At 34.7% G+C, this 27,177-nt stretch overlaps 1 protein-coding gene across 1 annotated transcript in view; it reads right to left on the bottom strand.

Annotated features, from left to right (window-relative positions):
* The window catches only part of LOC145666744 (lysyl oxidase homolog 2-like), a 205,882-nt gene that overhangs the window by 62,825 nt on the left and 115,880 nt on the right, over positions 1 to 27,177 (bottom strand). Inside the window, exon 3 of the mRNA XM_081734287.1 lies at positions 16,816 to 17,018. Within this exon, the coding sequence (XP_081590413.1) occupies positions 16,816 to 17,018 (203 nt within the window). The remainder of the gene's footprint in view (positions 1 to 16,815; positions 17,019 to 27,177) is intronic.

The following is a 27,177-nucleotide window of genomic DNA, read 5'->3' as shown; positions in this document are numbered from 1 at the left end:
AGTGTTGAAAAGGCAATTAAAACCTTTCCATTGCAATAGGATGTTATTTGTAAGATCTTAAATGTATAATTCGAAATGAGTACCGTAACGTAACCAGGCCCATATTTATATATTTTGCGCCCTTGTGCTCTAAATAATTTGCCGCCCCCCGGGAAACGACCAATATTAGAGTTGAATTCATAGTTTTTGGGGTCGATGAGATGAACAGTGATAGTTTTAATCCAATTCAACTTCAAGGTCATACTCCACTCCCAAGGGAGGGGGCGAGATTTTAAAAGTAATCGAAAACGACATATCAGGGGTCTAGAAGCAAAACCTGCTAAATCTATTTTTAAATTTTGTCAGGAAACGAAAAAGAAGTGACTCCTTGATCGATTTCAGTCTCTGCTAATAGGAAGGAGGGGTGGCGTGATCCTATAATCCAGCTTTTTGGAGGCGAGATAGTGTGGTAGGAAACGGCTGATCCTGTGAGCAGTGAATTTAAGACTCGGTACTGTTTACCCTACTAATTACCGTAAAAGTCAAATCCCAATTAATAGGAATAGTTCTTAATTTTCAAGGAATTTGTTTCACGCATTGTTTCATTATTTTATTTTTAACGAGAGATACTCAGAATCATTTTCGTAAAGCTAAGGGTGAGATCACCCGTTATCCTGGAGTTCAACTCTAGGTAATAGGTTTCATTATGAAGTTGTAGAGAAAGCACTCGTCATATTTCATGAAAGTCAAATAACCTCTAGGAAATAGATTTTCAATCGCGCTGTATATAAATAATAAGAACAATTGAACGACTTGTTTAGCGAAAATAGCAAATTTTCTAAAAAACAAAATTTATCGTCAAACATAACTTTGAAAACGGAATAAATTCACTCTTTATTTTTAACTAATTTTAAATCCAAGCAATGAAAAAGATTGGAAATCGTCGAATAATAATTGGGAAACCTCAAAGAAAATGTATACAATATTGCATAAAAATTTATTTTTTTAGAGTGAAAAAAATGTCTCCGATAATTGTTTTTTTTAAATTAGATCATATATGTGCAAAAATTTCATGTTGAGTTGAATTTAGCCTCGTAAATCCCCCTCCCCTTATCTTTGACAGACTTCAACTCCAAGTAATGGAAATTATTGTGAGAAACCTTAAAACAAATATACGGCACATTGCATCCAAATTGATTGTTTTGAATTAAAGTTAATGTGAAACATTACGAATAGGAGAGAACAATCAACTGCTTTGTGATATCCAAATTTCAAAACTTTCTTCTTCATGGATTTCCATCTTAAAATTAACACGCCTCAAAGAAAGAATATGTAAAGTATTATCAAAATCGGATAGGTTTTAGGAAAAAGTATCGTGAAACAGCAGACGGGGACAATATCCAAATTGAGTGGGATGATAGAAGAAAGCTCTGTTACTCTCGCTTAATACTTTGCTGGTGAAAGATTTTTTTTTTCAAACTTTGGTAGAATTCACTCCCCTTTAACCTTAACCAAAATTCCAATAACCAAAATAGAAAAAAATATTAAGCTTCAAAAGAAATTCATGCTATATTTAATAAAAATTTGACATTTTAATGAAATTTACCTTGAAACTTTTTTTTTTTTTTTTAAGTTGCCAATTCGTCCCTTTATTCCTGATTTCGACCTCAAAAAAGCAAGTTTCCATTGGGAAATTTCAAAGAAAGCACGCGCCACATTTTATGAAGCTCAATTAATTTTTTAGAATAATAGTAGTTAAATATTTTTAAAAAAGAATAGGTGGGAATTCACTTCTTCCCCTTGATTGATCTCAAAGTCCAATCAATATGTTCCAATAAATAACACAGAATATTTAATGGAACTCTCTTAATTTTAGATAACTATGGATATAAGAACTTGATATAGACATTTACCTTTTTTCTTCACTTTTTTAAAAGTGATCGATGAATGTTCTGAAAGACCGATGGTAAAATGACTGGGATATATACAGAGTGTTTCAAAACAACACCGACTACGTTTGGGAGGTGATTCCTGACACCAAGATAAGACAAAAAGTATGGATCAACCTGGATGCACAAATGCTTCCTTTCGGAGTTATGGGCTGCTGAAAACATGAAAAAATGAACTTTAAAGGTCCATAGCTCCGAAACTATGGAACTTACCGCAGTCGGGTCAAGACTTCACTTAGGAACTAGCATGTGCCCTATCGAAATATCTGAGTTTCAGAATCCTGTGGTACTTCCGCAACAATTTTTGTAGAGGTAGTTGTTGAGTACTTCAAATTATATGCCCGTAGCCAAATTCATTCAAACTCACATATCCCATTCATTTTACCATCGGTCTTTCGGAACAGTCATCTATCACGTCATGCTTTAAAAAAGTGAAGAAAAAAGGTAAATTTCTATATCAAGTTTTTGGAAACCTTCTTCAATTAATTACACACAACCTTCCTTTGAGGTTATTTTTGATTTCGTACCATTTTGTATGGAAGCTAAACGAACACATTTTATCCCTTGTTTGTTTGAAGTTCTAACATCGCTTTTCATTACAGATATTTAGGAGTTTCCATTGACAATATAACATAGTGTATAAATAGCATGAACTTTTACCAGGTATCGACCCCGAAACTTAAGCATCAAAGACGAGAATGCTAACCAGTTAGCCAGAATACGATCAGTTTACAGTAAAGTTACATTCTGTGCAATGGCGCCTCTTGAAGGAATTCACATGGGTAAAAGTTACAAATGCTTTACTACAAGCTAAGGAAAAAAAGCATCTGGTACATTTGTATATATACTTGTAGAAAGAATTATTAAATTATTAAGTTTTCTTTCCTCAAAAGCCGCCTCTGCTACTGTATTAGCCAGTAATTAAACATGGAATTCTTTGTATATTCCATGCAAAGAGAGAGAAAACACGCAAATGGGTTTTTACTCGAATGATAATACTATATTTTAATTACAATTACTATTTTTATTTAGCCACTTAAATTGCTATGCTGTTGTATCTTCTTGGTTAATGTTAAAAATGAAATAACTTTTGAACATATATTACATCTTAATTGCTTTCTGTGTTTGTTTAACCATCATCTATCTCCAATTTTAATTTCTAAGTGCGGGGGTGGGGATGAAGGGGTAGAAGTGCTTTTCGCGGTAAAGATTAAGTGCTCTCCGTGTTTTTATGCAATGTAAACGAATGACTTGGCACGGTGCAGCTGGCTTGCTGCCCAACAAGAGAATTTTTCAAGGCCTTCTTTCACTGCAAAAGATAGGAATTGTGTAAACTTTGTAAAACAAAACGAAAAAGTTAAAATGTTATGAATTGGCGTGCTTTTAAAGAGTTCCTAATAATTCATATAAATCACAACATTGTTTTCAGGGTTTCTTAAAGAGAACTTGGAGCATCGGATTTCCCGAAGTGAATCACATTCTCGACCGTATTCCATGGAAAATTTGCTAAGAGTCAGGCACTAAACCTTCGTCAAGATCATACATTCCTTTCCTCTAACCAACAAAGAAATTTACTGAGAGAGCGCTATTTTGACAAATGAGCTCACCAGGGCAATCATATGTTTTGTCAGTTTAGAGAAAAAGAGAGAGTATAGACATTTACATTACATATTTAATGTTATTGCACAAGAGATTGATTCTCTTCTTTTGGGGTCAGAAGTCTCTCAGTGGATTTGATGCAACCCTATATTCTTCCCTATCCCGAGCCAGACATTTTGATTCCCTGTAGTTTTTGTTTCTACATTTTTTATTGCTTGGTCCGTATATTTGGGTCATTCCATGTCAAATCACCTAGAGCACTGTGCTTCAATGTCTCAAATTCTCTTCAAAATTTTTTCATACATAAATACCAATGGAATTATGCTGAATTATTTTTTTTTTCGATTTTTTGGATGAGAAATGGGCCGGGAAGAAATTTTTGAAAAATGTGAATTTCGCTTCAATTTCACTTTTTGGCACAGCATCTTGGAACTAAATTATCATGACTTCCTTATTTTTTATGTTATTGGGCTCATCCAGGTGTCAAATGAAAGCTTAACTTTTGCTCTTTCAGTAGATCCTAACTGCCGTGTCGTGACAAAACGCTGTAACTTTGGCGGAGAAGTTTTGCGAAAATGAGCCGTAAAGTTTTCATTCGAAAATGTGATCTGTATCGTGTAGAAATAGTATATCTTGACTTTGGAAACACGTGGTTACATGTAATGTTACGTAAATGCATGTTGTGTGATTAAATTTGGTGAAAATTGATTGGTTGACCATTATTGCCTAGTTACACTGGTTCTACACGATACAGATCACATTTTCGAACGAAAACTTTACGGCTCATTTTCGCAAAACTTCTCCGCCAAAGTTACAGCGTTTTGTCACGACACGGCAGCTAAGTAACCTTGCAAAAGATTACACTGTCAAACATTAATGAGCATACAAAGCAAATTTTAGTTTTTTTTTTCTTTTTTACAAATTGTACCATGGCTCAAAAGTTACAACTATGAAACTTTTGAAACTTTTTTTGAAAATTCATCTTAACACGTACATGGTATGGTTAAAAAATAAAGAGTTTTTTTTGTATTTTTGTAATTAATATTTTTTTATGTACGGAAATATAAAGTTTTAAGTTTCGTTACAAATTATGTCATTGCTCGTAAGTTACAACAACGAAACTTTTGAAACTTTTTAAATAGAATCATCTTAGCCCATACATGATATGGTTTAAAAATTAAAAGAGTGCTTTTGGTATTTTTGTTATTATTATTATTATTATTATTATTATTATTATTATTAATTAATTAATTAATTAATTAATTTTTTTGGTATTTTACATGTCCGGAAATATACAGTATTAAGTTTTGTTACAAATTGTGTCATTGCTCGTAAGTTACAACTATGAAACTTTTGATTTTTTTTTAAAAAAATAGAATCATCTTTGCTCATACATAATATGGTTAAAAAATAAAAAAAGGTGCTTTTTTATTGTTTTCATCTATGTACATTAGTCTATTATTACTTATTTCTGTTGATAGGGTTTGTAATAATCACTCAACCCCTTACATTGCTAGGCTTATATTTTCCATTCACAAAACCGCAAGATTATTACAAAAAAAAAGTATCCCTTTTTGTTATTTAATTATACCTAGTAAATGCAAACTAATCCTATAAAAAGTTACAAAAGTTTGATAGTTGTAAGAAAATGGTACAATTGGGAATAAAGTTGAAAGTCAGAGTTAAAGTACAAAAATATAATATTATGGTAATTTGTAAAATAAAATAAAATAAAAATAAAATAAATAAATAAAAAATAAACTTAAAATTTGCTTTGCATGTCCATTAAAGTTTGACTGTGTAACTTTTTGCAAGGTTACTTAGGATCTGCTGAAAGAGCAAAAGTTAATCTTTCATTTGACACCTGGATGAGCCCAATAACTTCAAAAATAAGGAAGTTATGGTAATTTTAATTCTAAGATGCTGAGTGCCAAAAAGTGAAATTGAAGCAAAATTCACATTTTTCAAAAATTTTTCTTCGGCCCATTTCTCATCCAAAAAATCGAAAAAAAAAATAATTTAGCATAATTTCATTGATATCAATGTATTGAAAAAAAATTGAAGAGAATCTGAGATATTGAAGCACGGTCATGTTTTAAAATTAGGTGATTTCTTATGGAATGACCCATTTGAATCGTGGCCTTACTCTTGGTATTTTTCCTTCTGCCATTCCCAATGACCAATCATACTATCTCTTCTTTCAGGCATAGTGTTCAGTATACTCTTAGCTAATAAAAAATATCGGACATCCATTTGAATCACTACTTTTGTTCCCCTTTCCGCCATCATTTGTTTTGATGTCAATCCTAACTCTGGTGAGGAGAAATTCAGCCATTGTCTCAGTCCCTGTAGGTTATGCATCCAATTCTTTCTGAAAACAACTAGTCATAGCATTTTAGGATTGGGTTGGTGAGATCTGGAGAGCATTCTACATTCTACTTCATTATAAAGTGGGATTTAAGTCAGGATTCAGGGCTGATGGGTCAATTTCTGAAATCTTACTGCCACAAACCAGTTTCTCATAGACGCTACTTTATGATGGGCAGCGCTGCCATGCTGGAAGGTATTGATCTTCAGACATTTACCATTCGCAATCTTTCTATCGGATTACCTTACGGTAAAGCGTGATACACCATTTCGAAATATATATTCCAATTATCCCGAGTACAGTGATATTGCTCTTTACATTACAACTTAATGCTTGGTGTATTAGTGGTTGCTTGACTATACTATATTTAGCTTCACTCAAGACGCTAATGCTTACTGGACAGTTTATAGCATTGCGGAATTTTCGGATGATTGTTTCATTTAATGTTTGACTATTTCTTCTAGATATCAACGATCGACTGTCTCCCTTTGTCAATAAATGTAACCTACTTGGTTCTAGTTTTATTCCGGTTGTGATATCCATTTTTGCTTTACAATTACATCACCAACTGTTGACTTGGGTGGCTTGAGGAGGGTTGAAACGTCTCTAACAGATTTCTTCCTGATGAGGCAGTCAATAAGTAGATTACGATCAGAGGCACTGAGTCATGATCTACCCAATATCCGGGCTTGGACCCATGTCTTCCATCTGTTGTGTTGTTTTGGTACAAGATGGTATACGTACATGAGAAACTGCAACTGTTACAGTTCTTTTTGATTCTGCGTGTTGATCGTATTCTCACTCACGACACTGAATGATCAGCGCGAGACATTCTGTAAGTTTTCTTGTATGTTTTTAGTGTTCCTATTAGTGCTATGTGTTTATGAGGTAAAGGTCAGACATATCTCTAGAAGTTGCTAGTGGATAATTTGCATAGATCACAGAACAGAGGAAAGTCCCGGTCCTCATGCATTTGGGCTATGGATGTGTTCATAATATGGGCTACTTTTTCTTGAAGCTGTGTTTTGAATCACTTGGAGAAGTTTGAGACGGGCCGGTATAGCGTGCTCCCAGTCTGTGTTCGTACTTGAGGATCGATCTAATGCACATTTGGTACACATACACATGTCTTCTTGTCTCACACTGGAATTGGGAGCTGAACAGGATTGACAGTACTACTTGAAAGCATTGAGTTACTCTTTTGACCGTCTCCCTGATATGAGCTTGGAAGGATATACTATGGTTCAGCAGCATTCCTAAATCGTATTGGCCCTCAGTACTGGGACTCGAGCAATGATCCGCGAAGAGATACCTGGATGGGGCCTTGCTTCTTTTTCTTGGTGAAGTATAACCAGAATAATCTCGTCGGCGTTGTTTTTTAATTTTCCATAGTGTTGTGCACTGGCGTAAAAGTGAATGTGAAAAGGTAGGGGCATGACGTCACGCCGTTCCCCGGCCTATCTTTGCCCATTGTAATGTTTTAGGAACTAGGGGACGCTGTATTTTTCGAGATGGTGGGACGGCGTCGCCCCACGTTCCCCCTCACTTTTACCCCTGGTTGTGCAGTCTTTCAGACGTGCTAGATGGGGAAGAGATACATTAGGCATATCCATAAGTGAGGCGTCCGCCCGAACAAACTCTGAAATATGCAAGATAAACTATTTAAAATGCTTCAATTTCTGTTGCATCCACGTAAGAGCCGGTCAGTACATGCATTCAGTTGTTCCATTCAACTTCACACAAACAGAAAAGTTCCAGCAATTACTGAGAATCTCTTTTTTCATCAATATCTCGGTGTTCCACTGTCAATACTAGTTTTGCTCGATTTGGCACTTGTCGAACTGTTTGGTTGCACACCTTACTTACTGTGATTTGCAAAGATTAATCACATATTAAGATCCACAAATATTGTAATTGCAGTATTCGGGGTAGTGGAGAAATCTGATGTGTATATGGAGTATATGAGAGAAGACAGATATGATCTCTGCGAAACCTCCACTTGAATACGTCTAGATTCTGTTGGGTAGCTTGCATGGTATCACTGAAAGTTCCTTTGTTAAGAAATGAAGAAACGATCTCCACTTGGTATTGCGGGAAGTTTACATAGATAAATTTATATATGAGACCAGAGTGCCAAAGTTTATGGAATGCCTATTTTATAATTAGAAAGGTTTACAACTTTTGATCGCCACTGTTAAATTGGTGTGAGATGACACCATCACTCTGACTAACTGGAGTGTGGTGCTATGTTCTTGGTGGAAGTTCCATTCTTCTAATGATGTAAGAGGCGACGCTGGAGAAGGTGTTGCTAAAAACCTTGCTAATGTGTATCAGCAGGAACAAGAGGACTACTATTAGGGTAGTCGCCCAACTTAGTCAAATTGGCTTTGTTTTACATGTCTAATCTCACTTCTTTCTGATACCACCACGTCATAAATTAGCTTATTTTTTCTTTTCAAAACTGCCGTAACGATTTTGCGTCTTCCAGTTGGGAAATGGACTACTACTAGTGGCAATTGTGCCTTGTATTGGTCTAATTTCTAGTAACTTTATGTAGGATATTTCGGATTCGATTTCAGATGATGTTGTACTGGAAAGGTTTCCGAACAACTTCTTTAGGATGTATGGTACAATTTTGATAATAGCCTGTGTCCTCCAGTTTGAAAATCACTGCCTGAACTGTTTGCTTCCTGTATACAGTATACCATGATGATAAATTTAACCCTCAAATATCCTCAGCTTCTTTTGACTGGATACATACCTCCCATGGTATCACAACACACTTTAGGCACTGTATTATTAACATACATACACACAAAACTGAAGTTCCTAAAAATTTCCTTCCTTAACTAATTATTAAAGGCTTCATGGTAAAAAAAATAAAATAAAATCTGTCCTATACAGTCTAGACTTATAGATCTTCTGTACGACATAATATGTATTTTCAAATTCTAAAACTTCATAAACTTCATGACACAGCTCACGGGGTTTGCGGAACACACCTGTTGGAAATCTTTGCGCTACAGGGGCGTCATTTAAGAAGGGCAGGAAAGGGCAATGGCCCCTCTTAAGAGTTTGAGGAATATATATTCTTTAATCGATTGTTTACTAATATACAAGTACTAAACGTGGAAGTTTTACATCAGTGATGCTCTTGTCCTTCTCAAGCGAAGTCTGAAATGACGCTCCTTGTTGCGTTAATGCATGCTACTTCATATTTTAAGAACTATTTTTATTAAATTTGTATTGAAGTTGCACTAGTTCGTTCTCTCGTTTTCTTTTTCTTTTTTCTTTTTTCTTTTTTTTTTTTGTGTGTGTGTGTGCACTATATAAGTTAAAATCGTGTTTAATAAAAGTTCTAATCATTTATATATTTTTTCTTGCCCACTAATCAACATCCGATTTGACAAATATTAAAGCTCAAATCTAAATATGGTTCGGCCCTTGTGCTAATAAAAAACAGCAAAGCAGATTCATGTTCAGCATCATCACTATCCATTTTGAAATAATTAAATAGAAGCAATACAGTTTTTAAGTTGCAATTAAATAATCACAATAGTTTTAAATCGGTAAATTGACTGTAGACTAACGACATCTATTGGCGTTAGGAAGGCAGGCGACACTTATTACCGACACTTATTAGCGTGACATACAAACTCAGACGTTTCCCTTTCATAATTAGGATACATTCATAATTTTTCAACGTCCAAATTTGAATGCAGCATAGGAAGTTATAGAAAAATAATCATTGCTATAATTCAAAAACAACCAAACAATATGTTAACAATTATTGGCTTCTTTATTATTAAAAAATACTAAAGATGGATTTATAATCCCCCTCGTATATTTCCTGTAGTGTTATATCTGAAAGATTTTCGTCATAGAGTCTGTCAATGGCTTCCAGAAAAAAAAGTAGTTCCATTTTCTCTAAATATTTTAAACCAATATTTTAAGTCACATGCTATTTACACCACAAAACTCGTACATGTCAAACCTTATTATACGTTAAATTAAATCAAGACTGCCCTCGCCTTCTTGGTCGCTTTCAAGGCAACTTTCCAGAAGACGACACGGTCCATTGACATAATCCGTCTGTTGAGGCATTTTGGGGGTACTGAGGCATGTAGTATTCCATGGTCATACGAATATCCACAACGTGTTCCTTCAGAATGTCAAAAATAGTCAACGCTTAAAATAGCACTATAAAAACAGGCTGCTTGTTTTGCTTTGCCATTGGCAGTTGGCATAATATGATAGGAGATCATAACGTTGTCTTTAATTAGTAAGACTCGTTTTTTGTATTCTGGGTGTGGAACACAGAAAAGAGGTCTTTCGTTTAATAGTCCAACTACTATACAAACCTGTTAGTTTTTGATATACTAAGAAAAAAAATTTCAAGTATTTATAATCAATAAATATTCGTAGGTATACAAATAATGATAGTCACTATGATAATCTTTAAGGCTCTAATCACACCATTTGTCCTCTGGTATGTTTGCTAAAAGCAGTGCTTTATCCAGTCTCCCTGATTTTGGAGGGAAATCTAACAATCTAGGGAAAAGAACATATACACTACCAACATCTCACATCTATATCTTCAAAAATTTTGAGGGGTAGAATGCTGGACCTTACGACATATCCCCCTAATATGTGTTTAGATAAAAGCTTGTTCACCCTGCTACAAGATTGGCATGTTATATTCAAAATATAGATACTGATAATGAAAAGTATTCGGAAAGAAGTGACATATAGCATGATATTCAAGTTCTCGGACTATATATATATACAGGGTGGTAAGAAACTATTTGAACAAACTGTGGAAGCTGATTCCTGACACTGAATCAAGCAAATAAGTCCTGCGGAACTTTGGGCAGTGAAAGATAGTTTCGGCTATATAAGGTGCTGAAAGCGTAGGAAAATGAACTTCAGAGTGCTGTTACTCTAAAACAACGATACGTAGAGAGTGTGGTTTAGACTCGAAGTCATACCTGCTCGATTGAAAAATGTATGCTTCAAACTTCCGCAAGATGGGTGTGAGGGATTCTCTAAAGGAATTTAGAGAATTAATATGTTCATTCTCTTTCAAAGCTTTCTAGAGTCCACCTCTTGCCCAAAGTCCTTTTAAGCACTCCAAATTCACAAAAATCCATTGGACTTGTGTCTCAAGACTTTGCAAGTATCTCGTTGAAACGTATGGCATGTATTCCAGTAGCCCTCTTCCTACTCGTACCTTGGTAGAATGCAGGACAGTTTTGAGGTGTGAGATGAAGTCTTTGCCTTGATGGGTGTGGTCGATGTTGATTTCGTTTAAGTACACTTCTGGTAGCTCCTGCTCCTAGATAGACCTCAGGATTGACCGACCTTTTGAAATAACGCGCCAACCAAGAGAGGAGCGCTCTGTGGCTACTAAGCACATCTAGCGGTGGGTTTAGGCAACAAATTGCCATTTTTCTCCTTTCGCTATGACAGACGCCGAGCTACACCCGCTGAAATGAGCATGTGCACAAGCTGTTCGGCGGATTAACGATACGTTGACAATGAAAGAGTTTCAGGACCAACATGTGTATGTGAAATTTTGTTATAAACTTGGCATAACATTTACAGAGACATTTCAAGTGCTTTTCAGGTCATTCAGGGTCTCCTTGTCCAAAATAAAACAAAATAAAATAAAAACCAGCACGCATGACTCGGTCAAAAATCAAGGTGATTTTTTTATTAGAAAAGTACTTTTCATCGTGTGCTCACATGGTAAACGAATAATTGTACCAAGACATTTTAGTGCTGTTGTGGGATGTGCGCAGGGAAAGGCCTAAATAGCGGGAAAACCAGATTTGTATGGTTCACCGTGCCAATGCGCCTACTCACACTTCGCTCTTCACCTACAGTTATATGGCAAAACATCAGACTCCCGTTGTACCCCATCCCTCTATTCTCCGGACCTAGTCCCAACTGACTTTTTCATGCTCCCCAAACTTAAAATTACTTTGAAAGGACGTCGTTTGCAAATCATAGAGAAATTTCAGAACAAGGCGACAAGAGACCTGCGCACCATCGCAGAAAGTGCGTTCCAGGAGGTTTTCCAAAAATGGAAGAAACGCTGGGAACGGTGTGTTGCCAGTTGAGGGAAATACTTTGAGGAAAACGCTGCTTAAAATGTTGCGAAATGAGTAATACATTTTTAAAGCAAAAGTTCGTTTTTTTTTAAAAAACATGCCTCGTATATAATAAAATTTAATTTTAACGAAGTAATGGACATTTAAACAGATGTGAAGATGGAATCAGTAAAATGAAAGCATGTACGCAACGACCACTACACAGGCCACTGAAGAAGTAGAGGGAAAACAACAAGTAAACACAAGAATTTATATACAGGAAGAGGAACGATCATAAGTAAGTGTAATGGATATTTTTCATGCAGTTGTATGGGAAAAACAGGAAGATAGTGTTGTAGACTAGTACAGTTTGGGCGAAAGAAATAAAAGAGGAGAGGGAATGGTTAATTCAGGTAGACATCACGAAAGAAATGTTGAAGACAATAAGGAAATTAAGATCTGGAAGTAACATAATGCAGAGGAAGGCTAAAGGATGTACAGAGAGTTAAACAACGAATTACATAAGGAAGCAGGTAGATCAAGGGAAGAAATTTTCAAAAGAAAATGTGGGAAGAATTAGAAAGAGTAGGGAAATACGAGGAAATGAATGTGAAGGTGAAAACTATGGAAATTTGAAGTAAATAGGGGGACATTCCAACGGCAGTAGGAAACAAAAATTAGAAAATAATGCGCAAAACAAAGTTTTAGGAAGGTTTTATTTTACTGATTTCATCTACAAATCTATTTAAATGTCCATTACTTCCTGAAAATTAAATTTCGTTATTTATAATTTTAATAGTTAATAATATATAAAGCAAATTAATTTTAGAGGGTATATTTAACTAGACTTGAGGAAGAAATCAGTAAAACCATAAAATTCCAGTTCATCTGAAAAGAAAAGAATAATTCCTCATAAAATTTTTATTGAGATATTACTATTTCAATTTGGTGGTAGTAATAGTAGTCTGCGAGAGACCGGAATATAAAATATTACTTTGGCAGTGTAAGATCAATCTCCTTCAAGATAGGCAACAAGCAATGCTGCCCTAATATGTAAATAAATCTTTCTTTCAAAGCGACTGAGCTCTTGGTCACCGACAATACACACTTAAAGGAAAATCTCTTTTACGAATACTGAGTTCTTTCGTAATAACTCATTACTACTAGATTCGTACCTTTTTTCAACCTTTGCGGTGATCGTCGTAAGAAATACTCGACACTATTTAATTTTATGATTATGAGTATTTATTTTCATTTCTTGTATAATTAGGCTGTATGGATGCCCTATACAAAGAACTACATCACAAATGGATATTTAAAGATCTTTTCAAAGAGCATTTAGGTACCTATTTGCCAAAGCTACGAAACAGTTGTCACGTTAACTTTAAAGTATAATTACTTAAACTGATTACAGTAAAACAAAATGATAGCTAGACACTCCATACGTCATTTAGCGGTGATGTATGAGCGAAATTTCTTTCAGAGTGTATCATTTAGAATTCAGAAATTTACATTGCAAGAATTATTTATATTGGTCGCTTGGTTTGGTCCCAGCTTCATAAAGTACAAGTGAACGGAAATTTATACACTTCGCGCACTAATCACAATATTTGTCCTTTGGGTGATTACATTACAAAGTTTCTTCTCAAACTCTTGGAGGGATCGAAGATACTTCCTTTCAGCAAAGTTCCTCCTCTGTCCTCTGTGGTGGAACGGCGGCCCAAACTGCTACGGGCAGAGTGGCTAAAGTCCATAAACGAACCAGGATCCCTTGGGTAAAAGTAGTTGTATAGCACACCATACTTAGTACATGCAGCCGTCTTGGCGTATAACGAGTGGAAATTAACGCATTTCGTCTAAAAGCCTCTTGCCGTGGATGGTTGGTCAAATGATGAATTCAGCTTTCCAATAATCTTGAAGATTAGGACTTCGTCACACAGCAACTCCACGCACAATATGAATATTGGAAGTGAGACCTCTTGACCCACATTCTCTTAGTTTATATAGTTGCCGTTTGCGGAACTCTACTTTCTAGCAAACGGATTTCTATTTCAGATTTAGCTACTGAGAGCTAAAAGAGAATGCTGGATCCTGATTTCTTTCTCTATCTGGACTACATACACAAGAATAACCTGTTAACGAAATGATGTTTTCCATTTTGCAATTTTTAAATAAAATGAATTTCTTTTTCATATTGTCTTGGTAATGTATGTGCAGATGTTAAAGATCCATCACATATATAAAAATGAAAGTGGCTATGTTCGTGATTTCGTACCTCTTGAACCACCTGACCGATATCGATCAAATTTTCAACATAGATGAAGCTAGCTTGGGATGGTTTCTATCATTTCATTTCGACGGCGCACCCTAGAGGAGGAGGAGATACATAAAAATGATTTTAAAAAAATGACCGATATTAGTGTCGAATCCATAGTTTTCGGGATCACTGAGATGAACAGTGACACTTTCGATCCCGTTTACATCGAAATTCAGCCTCGCAACTTGAGGGAGGGGGAAGAGAATCTGGCAATGTCTCGAGTTGGAAATCTCGAAAATTTATATCTTCTGGTTGAAGAATGCAAGACAAAAAAACATCGTCTATCAGAGAGCACTTCAGTAATAGTAAGAAATGACTGACTAACGGAACATACTACTAATTTTTCTTATTTGAACTCAGTGAAGCGGGTAATTGACACTAGTAATGGGATAAAAAGTCAAGATGGCTTTCAAACTTCTCTCAAATCTGCAGATATCCTGCTGTTGGTAAATTAATTTGCATACTTCTTCTTAATGAACGGTTCGAATGACAAATAGAACAGTAATGACAAGAAATCATGATCATAATTGGGAATCATTAAGGATAAATATAATCTTGTGTATAAATCAAACACAGAAGAATTTCAAGTGTATTTCATTTTACATTCTGAAACTACGATAGATTTTCAAACTATACAATTGAGTTGAGTTGATTTTGAGTTTAACGTTCTTTTCGGCAGCGAGGCTATATGAGACGGGACCTACTGATTAATGTGCAATCCGAACCACATGAGCTCCCTCCGGGAATCGAACCCGGGTCTTCCAACCCGAAGGCGCGTACACTAACCGCTTAGCCACGAAGGAACTCTCAAACTATACAAAGTGAAAACAGAAACCGAAAGTGGTGGACCTGTAACTATCGGTTGCAATAAAGTCAGAGATACGGGTAGATCCTATTTATGTGATATTGAATCTAAAGCTGCTTCTCGCTTATTACTGTTCTATTAATATGGCGATCATTGTTGAAAGCAGAAACCTGTAGAACAGAACAGTTTGAACAGAGAGGTAAAGTTCAAGACGAAAAATATTCTTGGGAAGCTAAATCCATATCAAAAAGCCTAGTCTTGATATTTCTTACCAATTTTGCTCTATGGAGGTGAGTATTAAAACCAGAAGCTTCCTCTTCTTGATGTAATAAAAAGTAAAACAGGAAATGAAATCTATCCATGTGGTACTGAATCCATATGAAAAGTATGCTTCTTCCCATCTATTATTGTTTTACTCAGTAACGATCAATGTTGACACCGGAAACTAAATTTTCATCACTTCCAGTTTGAATAGAGGGATCAAGATTGAAATTAAACTTATTCTTGAGACACTGAGTCCATGTCAAAAGGCACTTCCCCCGTTTTTGGTCTATGAAGGTCAACAGTAAAACAGAAGTGATACTACATTTCTACCAGTTCCACTTGCAATAGAAAAAACATTCGGAAATATCAAAGATTCTAGAGCTAATAACTCTAGTTTATCCATATCCATTACTACGTTTTCACTATGGCGATTAGTTGAAAGTGAATATCGTACATTTCCACTACTTACGGTTTGAATAGAGAGATACGGGTCAATATGAAGCTTACTCCTGGAATGCTGAATCCATATCAGAAAACCATTTCTCACTATCTCTTACTATTTCTACTATATGAAGACCAATACTGAAACCGGAGTTTGTAGTGGACTTCTACCACTGCTGGCTTTAGTACAGAGATAAGAAACGGATTCAATCGGACGCTGATTTCATTGCAGAAATCCGTTTTTCTGCTATCTATTACCGCTTTTGCTCTATAACAGTTAACGTTAAAACCATAAACGGCCAATTCTATGACTTCCGATTAGAACAGAGAGTTAAGAGAGAAGATGGAACCTATTCTTGGGACGCTGAATCGATTTCAAGAAATACATTCCTCGCTACCTCTTATCGGTTTTGTTTTGATACTTGCTGACAGACGGATAAACGGATGAACATAGGTGTTCTTTAAAGTTTTCCATACTCATCCTAGCATAGTTGAAATCTAGAAAGGGAAATAAAGAATGATTCACCTTAATTTACAAGTAAAACAAAACCGCAAGTTTTCTGATTCATAAGCGAATGTTCGGATCCCACCTTACGCTATAGGTCCATGTCTCATATAGTCTCGGTACAGAACAGGACGCTAAATTCAAACTTAACCTACCAACAGAGCTCTTGGTCCCACGTCATAATAATCAGATAAGTAGCTGTATCTGGAGATGTTCTATTATTTTGATAATCATCTGATTTCATGATATCATGATAACCGAGAAATAAACACCAGCCAGCCACATTACACTAATGCTGAAGTTTTTAATTTAAAACAACTTCAAAAGCGATGATAGTACTGACAACTGATAATTTGAACCAAAAATTGCAAATCACTGTTTAATTTTAAAAGAAAAGTGGCAATGAACGGACAAGCCATTTAATGATAATAATGAAGGGAAAATATTTTGTAGTTGATAAAAGTTTGAACAATGAATACACGTTTAGAGTATTTACCTTAATTCGTATCCTTGGCTTCTGTGTTTTATCTAGAGAGGGAGGAGGGGTTGTAGTAGTGGTCGTTTTCGATGCTGAAACATAACAAACAACACCAGCTGCTTCTGCTCCAGAACAGTCGCTGGTACCCCATCCATCAAATCTACAGTCTGAGATCGTCTTCTCTTCTCCCGAACAATACAAATTGTCCATCCAATATTTATCTGCAATAGAATAAATAATTTTTAAAAAATATTCCATGTAAAGCATTTAATACTGAATCAGTTCATTTTGAATTGATCAAGCATGTGCCATTCTAAGTGATCAAGCATGTGCCGCTCGACCATCTCCAAAAAATCTAATTTTTTCATGAATATTTATCCCATATCAGGATATTTCAAAACCACAATTTTTTTACAACATCCCATGGCGACACAGGGCCTGGCGCCATTTTCCTGTTTTAGCTCTGCACGTGTTGGAGACGTCCAACAATTTTCAATTTGGTAGGACAAATACATGCTGAGATATTCAAAACAACGTAAATACTTAAAAACGCAAAATGGCGGAAGCCGTTGCGTCGCCATGGGATGCTGTAAAAAAAAATAATTAATTGTGGTTTTGAAGTACCCTGATATAGGATAAACATTCATGAAAAAATTAGATTTTTTGGAGATGGTCGAGCGGCAATTTTTCTTTTTTCTCGATCACCTTGCATGGATTGACCCTACAGACTAAAATCAACTTACAAATACATTATCCATAGGTTAAATCATATAAATAAAACATAAAATTTGAAGAGGGAATAAAGCCTTAGGTTCATAAGACGAATAAGTGTACTATGCTTGTATCCAGAAGTTAAGAGACGCCATGGCAAAGTGACACGAATAACACAGAATCCCAGGGCATTCTGCGGAATCGGAAGTGTGGGCGAGATACCACAAACCACACTGAAGAAACACAGCAAATGACATTATATAACATATATTTTATCTCGTGTGGATTCACCCCGTCCCGTTTGACAATGCCATAAATATTCAGTGTGGGATCTGATCACTTCAAATGGCAATACAGGTTGCACAGCAAGTTCCCTTGGAGGCCACCTAGAATCCGTGGTTATGGGTTTCGTATAAGCGTGACTAGCAGCGTGACTAGTTTTGCCAGGTCCTCCCAGGAGCAAAGCTGGGCTTCCTCCAGATTTTTTTCTTTTTCTTTCTTTCTTTCTGTTTTCTTCCTTTCTTTTTTTTACTGGAAGAAAATCGTGTGATAAGTTTACCTCAATTTACGCAAAATCATTATAGAAGCGTTTGTATTCGACGTATTTGATAGTGTCTTTACTTTGTCCATCCCCAGATTTTTTTTTTTTTTTAATATAGCCTTGATACCTGGATCTAAAATAAGTCGCTAAACTTCTGGGATAGTGTGTAGTACAGAGGCCCTTAAATTGCGCTACATACGTTTTCTATTTGAAAACGTTTGAGTTTTAAGTCCCACGGTTATGCCGGTTAGGCTAAAGGAGACGGTGATGATGAGTAATGAATGAAATGGCAGAATGAAAAAAGTGGGAGGAAACGGGAGAACCCCGAGAAAACCCACGCACACGGTGTTTGTCCACCACAAAGTTCACTTGGTGGGGGCTGGGATCGAACCCGGGACCCCAAGCACCAGAGGTGAACGTTCTACCACTGAGCCACCGCGGCCCCACGTTTTCTATTTGAAAAACTTATTTCTGTATTTTTTGAGTAATTAATATTCTTGACGAAATACAATTTATTTTGTTTATAATTAGGCTAAGGAGTATTATTATTATTATTATTATTATTATTATTATTATTATTATTATTATTATTATTATTATTATTATTATTATTATTATTATTATTATTTTCAATTTTGGAGATTATAGGCATTGAACGACAGGGGAAAACTTATTGAAAGAGATTTTATTATGAAAATACTAGACAATAGATATTATAAGTGAATACTGCTTGCATAATATAGGTATAAGGGTACCAATGTATAAATACGAGAAATAGATTAACATTAGTTCCTTTGAATCCAAAATCTGTAATTTTAAGATTGACCAATTCTTTTAACTTAGTTTATTTTTATCAGTATAGAAGCATGAATTTTAGAGTTTGACAAATATTATTTTTAGTATTTTTGACGATGTATCTATTTTGAGACTAAAAATATTTTGTATTAATTTGACAAGGAAATATTAATCCGATACTATTTTATTTTATCATGTTTTGCTGTTTCAGTAGGTAGGTTACATTGCATGCAATATGTGTTAATTTTGTTTGGTAAAGTGCTGTATTTTTGCCCTTAGGTTGTTCATAGTACAAAGATAGACATTATTATTATTATTATTATTATTATTATTATTATTATTATTATTATTATTATTATTATTAGTAGTAGTAGTAGTAGTAGTAATAATAATAATAATAATAATAATAATAATAATAATAATAATAATAATAATAATAATAATAATAATAATAATAATAATAATATATTTATAGGACAGTAATTTTAATAGTCCAGATCCTCAGAGAAAATTAGCTATACGTTTATAGAACAACAGATAAGAAATATACTTTCGCTGCTAATCTCAAGCGATTGTTGGATTTCTATAATATTCATGCTGAAATTACTATTGAAAGTCGTTTGTTTATTTCATTTTTATTTTCTTTCTTTTAGTTGTTATTCGACCATAATAGACTACTTTCTAACCAATACGATTGTTTCTCTTTGTTTTTAAGTACAGTAAGTAAGTGTTAGAGGTGATATTAACAGTTGATAGGATAGATTGTTACATCAGCAGAAACACAGCAGAAGTGTCAAGACGAATAAAACTTTAACTCGTGTTATTTTATTTAATACATAAGCGTAACAAAGAAAAAACAGTAAAACCTACTCATCCAACGAGAATGAGTGAAACGTAATTCGTAAAAGTTATATCAATTAATTTGTAATCACTGTATGCACATATTTATGAAATCTCGAGTTTGCTATTTACGGTGCTGCTGGTGACTAAAAAGATTTCTTTGAGAATCGATACGAAATGAGAGTTCTACAAAGGTGTTCGAAACAAGACGTGAAAGCCTTATTTCTTGTTTTGTCTAATGGGCAACACTATTCGCTTTCTTTCTCTGTCTGATCAAATTTTGCCATAACTATTATCACTCAACTCAGCTGGTCAAAATATTATGATTTCATTTAATTCTGTTGTTTCAAATCTTACAGTTATTTTTTTCACCCATTTCTAGTTTCTGTTTAATGTAAGTTTATCCAAAATGTGCATAACAAATATGCATAAACAGAATATTCTTTATACGTATACACACACACTGGATATGTAAGAAAAAAAAAAAAAAACGTTCAGTGCTTATAAAGGACGAACGGTTGGAGTTAAGAGTATGAAACAAAGTGAGGTGAGAAAATGTCAGGGGACATCAAATAGATTATTCTGTTTGTTCTACAGGGTCCTCTATCATTGAACCCGAGAGTCTTCCGAAAATTTTAAATAGCAAGGTATGTAATATTTTAGATCATTAATAAAGCAAACAAATTACTACAAATAGCCACCATTTGATTGTGCATTCTTGCACAGGCAAATAAAATTTCCAATCGTTAGAAATCATTAACGTCTAAAGATAAAAAAATGAAACTAAAAGTGAAATAGGAAAATGCCAGAATGTGCATCGATTTGAGTGCTCTGCTTATGGAGCTCCAAGGAACCACCAGAAAACTTTAAATTGTATGTAATTTGATCATTGAAAGGATCATGGAACAACAAACAACTGTTATATAAAGAAGTTTTTCATTTCGAGCATCGTTTACGAATAGCCACCACTTAACTGTCAGTTTTATTTGACTATGAAAGATTCAGAGCGCAATGGTCCCAACCATTTAACTGTGAGTTTTATCTGTCTGCCAAGTCGTAGTAGTAATGACGGTACTTCAGGAAACTTTTTGGCCCCTGGGTCCCTGCCTCAGGACCCATGGTCCCTGGCCGGGGTCAATGACCTAGGGGTACATAGGACCACCCCCTCTAAATTTTGGCAGGGGTACCATGGCCCACCCCCTAAATTTTGGCAGGGGTACATAGGACCACCCCCCTTAATTTTTGGAAATTGCCAAATCTAAAAATTTGGTATGGTAGCCTAGGACCATAGTATGTACCTCTATCAGTATTGGGGGTCTATGTCGTTCCCTTTCATGGGTAAAAAATTGCCAAAAAGTCAAATTTCGGGGGTTTTTGACCTAATTTATCCCCTTGGATGAGGTGTTATTACCCTATATGGTTATATGGGCGTATACAGGGGTCCATTCCCTTTCATAAGACATGGGTATATTAATGCACCCCTTGAAAAATTTGGGAGGGGTACCTTGGCCCACCCCTTAAATTTTGGAAATTGCCAAATCTAAAAATTTGGTATGGTAGCCTAGGACTACAGTATGTACCTCTATCAGTATTGGGGGTCAATGTCGTTCCCTTTCATGGGTAAAAAATTGCCAAAAAGTCAAATTTCGGGGTTTTTTGACCTAATTTATCCCCTTTGATGAGGTGTTATTACCCTATATGGTTATATGGGCGTATACAGGGGTCCATTCCCTTTCATAAGACATGGGTATATTAATGCACCCCTTGAAAAATTTGGGAGGGGTACCTTGGCCCACCCCTTAAATTTTGGAAATTGACCAATTTAAACATTTGGTATTATAGTACAGGACCCTAATATGTATTATGATAAATTTGGATGGTCCACCTCGTTCCCTTCTAGGGGTACAAAATTGCCAAAATGTAAACGTAAGCAATACGTAGTACCACGTGTTTGGTTTTTGGTCGATTTTATCCCCTTGGATGAGGTCCTATTACCTTATATGTTTATATGAGCGTATACAGGAGTTTATTACCTTTCATAAGACATGGATATATTGGTGCACCCCCGGGAGGGGTACCTTGGCCCACCCCTTCAATTTTAGAAATTGCCCAATTTAAACATTTGGTATAATAGTATAGAGCCCTAGTATGTATCACTATAAATTTGGGTGGTCCACCTTGTTCCCTTTCATGGGTACACAATTGCCAAATTTTAGTACAACCACGTGTTTGGTCTTTTGACCTAATTTATCACCTTTGATGAGGTGTTATTATCCTATATCGTTATATGGGCGTATACAGGGGTTCATTACCTTTCATAAGATATGGGTATATTAATGCACCCCCAGGAGGGGTACCTTGGACCACCCTTTAATTTTGGAAATTGCCCAATTTAAACATTCGGTATAATAGTATAGGGCCCTAATATATATTAATGTAATTTCGTTCCTTTTAGGGGTACAAAATTGCCAAAATATAAATGTAAGCAATACGTTGTACCACGTGTTTCGTTTTTTTACCTAATCTATTCCATTGGACGAGGTCCTATTACCTTATACGTTATATGGTCACGTATGGGGATTCATTTCCTATCATAAGACATAGGTACATTTGTGCACCCGGGAGGGGTACTTTGACCCACCCCTTTAATTTTGGAAATTGTCCCTTTTATATGTTTGGTATTATAGTATAGGACCCTAATATAAATTACGAGAAATTTTGGTGGTCCACCTCGTTCCCTTTCATGGGTACACAATTGCCAAATTTTAGTACAACCACGTGTTTGGTTTTGGCTCAATTTATCCCCTTGGATGAGGTCCTATTACCTTATATGGTTATATGGTCATGTATATATTGGTCCATTTCCTATTATAAGACATGGGTACATTGATGCACCCTTTAAATTTTTGGAAGGGGTACCATGGCCAACCCCTTAAATTTTGGAAATTTTCCAATTTGAGCATTCGGTATCATAGTACATGCCTCAACATGTATCATGATAAATTTGGGTGGTCCACCTCGTTCCCTTTTAGGGGTACAAAATTGCCAAAATATAAACGTAAGCAATACGTTGTACCACGTGTTTGGTTTTTGGCCCAATTTCTCCCCTTGGATGAAGTTCTATTACCTTATATGGTTATATGGTCATGTATATGGGTTCATTTCCTATCATAAGACATGGGTACATTGACGCACCCTTTAAAAATTTGGGAGGGGTATCTTGGCTCATCCACTCGGTTTTAGAAATTTTTTAATATAAGCATTTGGTATCATAGTACAAGACTTCAATATGTACCACTATAAATGTGGATGGTCCACATCGTTCCCTTTCATGGGTAAAGAACTACCAAAAAATCAAATTTCGGAGGTTATTGACACCTATTTAGCACGTTATATGGGTATGTACAGAGGTTTATTACCTTTATATGTTTATGTTCCCTTTTAAATTTGGGAATTATCAAATAACAAAATTCGGTAAACGTTTTCTAGGACCCATTGGTGTTCCTCTTATGACCAAATATTCAAAATTTAAAGGTTATTGACCGGCTTTATTATTGAATAAGTACAGGATTTATTACTTTTTCATAAGACACAGGTGTATTTGTGTACCAATCTTAAATTTTGGGAGGAGGTACATTTCTTATTGTCATATCAATAATTGGTAATTGGATAGTATCTCATTCATTGGGTAAATCATTGTCAAATATGAGTATGATCACGTGATCAGTTATTAACCTATGATGGGATTAGGAGTCCAGAACATTGGTACATTGAAACTTTGTAGGATAATTTGAGAATGCGTCATTGGTTTTGATTATTCCCGCCAAATATAAACGTAAGCAAGACGTTGTACCACGTGATTGTCCTTGATGAGGTAGTGTACAGGGATTCATTTCCTTTGTTGTGGTACTTCTTAAGTTTGAGTACACACACACTTCTAGAAAACAGTTGGTTCTACTCAGGTAAACAAATGACGGACATTATTGACCTTATTGAACATATAATGATATGATTAACTCTAAGACTTAGATATATCAAGAGAAGTATTCTTTAAATTTGGGAATGGTGATAAACAGAATTTTAACATAAGGTGCGAAATTTGAAACAATACATTGAACTTTAGTCACAGCTCATAGTCTAAGATCATTGGTGGTGATTGATTTGAAATCTGATAGCTAACCTTATTGAATCTTATGACTCATAGACGAAAGGCAATACATGCTACAACAGTTTGAAATTTAATCATAAGGTGATGTAATCTGACACTAGCAAAGTTATTGTTAATGCAATTTGATTGGATGATCACTATCTTTCCTGCAATCTGATTGGTTGATCACTATCTTTCGTGCAATCTGATAGGTTGATGAGTTTTAAATCTTTTTCTGCATTCAGTTTTTGAATTTTTTTTGTTTGAAACTTTGGTTTGAAATTTTTCGTTTTAAAAATTTTTTGTTTGAAAATTTTCAAAATTTTGTTTGGAATTTTTTCGTTTGAAATTTTTGTTTGAAAATTTTTTTCGTTTGAAATTTTTTGTTTGAAAATTTTTGTTCGAAAATTTTGTTTAAAATTTTTTGTTTGTAATTTTTCGTTTCCAAATTTTTTGTTTGAAATTTTTTGTTTCAAAAATTTTTGAAAATTTTTTCGCTTCAAAATTTTGTTTGAAAATTTTTCGTTTGAAATTTTTTGTTTGATTTTTTTTCGTTTCAAAATTTTGTTTCAAAGATTTTTTGTTCTAAATTTTTGTTTCAAAGTTTGGTTTGACATTTTTAAAAGTTTGTGCACTCATTAGTAAAGAACCGGAACTGTTTAGAGCAAAAACCTCTGGCAACATTGTGGTGCAATAGTACACGTCAGAACATGATAATGCAACGTCATCAGTTTTGCATCATATATAAGTATCGTTCGAGTTAGTATTCATGATAACATCATCATGGCTACTTGTCTGCAGTTTCTAAACACGCGTGATGTGATGAAATCATTTACCAAGATTACTGATTTACAACAGAATGTACCTTATAGAATCTTAGCTAGCCAAATGATCCCTACAAAGTTTGGATTAAGAATCGTAGTGAAGCTTGAAAATGATAAGAATATAATTTTACCAGCAAGATATTTACCCATGGAAGCATCAAAACAAGAAGAACTGCTGCGTTTCTTAAATACTGGATCTGTATCTTTATGTTACAAAGGATTCTTGGGTCGAAGTCATCAATTTGAATTTAGTACACAGCCAGATTCGTCAGCAATTGTGATGAAATCATGAATTCAAACGTCAGCACGTCAGACATAGTTGTATGAATTTGGTTGGTCAGCATGACGTCAGCAACTGTGATGAAACTATAAATTCAAACGTCAGCACATTCCTTACCAATGACGTCAGCAATAACTATAAACCAGCAAATACAGTGTCATCCCACGAAATCATTTGAGCAAGTGCTTTTCAGGAGGAAAGATGTGTACTTCTAACGATAAAGAGTTCATCTTCGCAAGCTATTATCCAATAAATATATTTCAAACAAAACATGTGATGATTGGTATCAGTGCTAAAACATTTGAACCTGTGATTCGATTGGGCAAAGCAGAACAATTTGGTGTACAACTGACCTGTGAAGAATGGCAAATATTATGTTCACGAATCGACCAAATGAACGATTATTTTCATGATGAGCTAAATGTGACCATAGTCAAATCATTAGGCTCAAATCATGAAGTGGTGCTGCGTACAGTCCTCGAAGAGAAGATGGTGCTGTTACGTAAAAAGAGTACATTTCATGTCCCTCGCAATATGGTGTATCTAACACAAACGGAATGGAACAAATTCATCAGCGTATTTCAGTGTGTAAAACATGCAGTGGAAGTGTGCAACAAAACTAGTATATTCCTGAAAAAGTACTATTTTGAAAAATGTGTTATGCATATTGTACAACATGTATCTAGATATTGTGATGGTTGTCAACATCGTTCGTGGGTGCATACCTGCATTGATAAACAGTTTATTTGTGATCAAATGGACATTGAGTTTCCACCAATTGATATCGCAATAGACCTTAAAAGACTTCAACTGGAATTAAAATTATATGCTAAAGACAAACTAGTGCAAGAAGTTCAAAATACATTGTATCGACAATATCCAGAACCACTATCTGGTATGGATGTATGTGGAGTGTAATAAAATGATCCATTTCTATGAATTGTGTTTTTTCATTTCAAGTACAACCCCAGGTTCTGATGTGTACTATTGCACCACAATGTTGCCAGAGGTTTTTGCTCTAAACAGTTCCGGTTCTTTACTAATGAGTGCACAAACTTTTAAAAATGTCAAACCAAACTTTGAAACAAAAATTTAGAACAAAAAATCTTTGAAACAAAATTTTGAAACGAAAAAAAATCAAACAAAAAATTTCAAACGAAAAATTTTCAAACAAAATTTTGAAGCGAAAAAATTTTCAAAAATTTTTGAAACAAAAAATTTCAAACAAAAAATTTGGAAACGAAAAATTACAAACAAAAAATTTTAAACAAAATTTTCGAACAAAAATTTTCAAACAAAAAATTTCAAACGAAAAAAATTTTCAAACAAAAATTTCAAACGAAAAAATTCCAAACAAAATTTTGAAAATTTTCAAACAAAAAATTTTTAAAACGAAAAATTTCAAACCAAAGTTTCAAACAAAAAAAAATTCAAAAACTGAATGCAGAAAAAGATTTAAAACTCATCAACCTATCAGATTGCACGAAAGATAGTGATCAACCAATCAGATTGCAGGAAAGATAGTGATCATCCAATCAAATTGCATTAACAATAACTTTGCTAGTGTCAGATTACATCACCTTATGATTAAATTTCAAACTGTTGTAGCATGTATTGCCTTTCGTCTATGAGTCATAAGATTCAATAAGGTTAGCTATCAGATTTCAAATCAATCACCACCAATGATCTTAGACTATGAGCTGTGACTAAAGTTCAATGTATTGTTTCAAATTTCGCACCTTATGTTAAAATTCTGTTTATCACCATTCCCAAATTTAAAGAATACTTCTCTTGATATACCTAAGTCTTAGAGTTAATCATATCATTATATGTTCAATAAGGTCAATAATGTCCGTCAATTGTTTACCTGAGTAGAACCAACTGTTTTCTAGAAGTGTGTGTGTACTCAAACTTAAGAAGTACCACAACAAAGGAAATGAATCCCTGTACACTACCTCATCAAGGACAATCACGTGGTACAACGTCTTGCTTACGTTTATATTTGGCGGGAATAATCAAAACCAATGACGCATTCTCAAATTATCCTACAAAGTTTCAATGTACCAATGTTCTGGACTCCTAATCCCATCATAGGTTAATAACTGATCACGTGATCATACTCATATTTGACAATGATTTACCCAATGAATGAGATACTATCCAATTACCAATTATTGATATGACAATAAGAAATGTACCTCCTCCCAAAATTTAAGATTGGTACACAAATACACCTGTGTCT

This window comes from Thermobia domestica, chromosome 12, assembly GCF_964235325.1.
Source record: "Thermobia domestica chromosome 12, izTheDome1.hap1.1, whole genome shotgun sequence".
Taxonomy (NCBI): Eukaryota; Metazoa; Arthropoda; class Insecta; order Zygentoma; family Lepismatidae; genus Thermobia; species Thermobia domestica.
The sequence above is the reverse complement of the archived record's forward strand: the minus strand, read 5'-3'. Positions and strand labels throughout refer to the sequence as shown.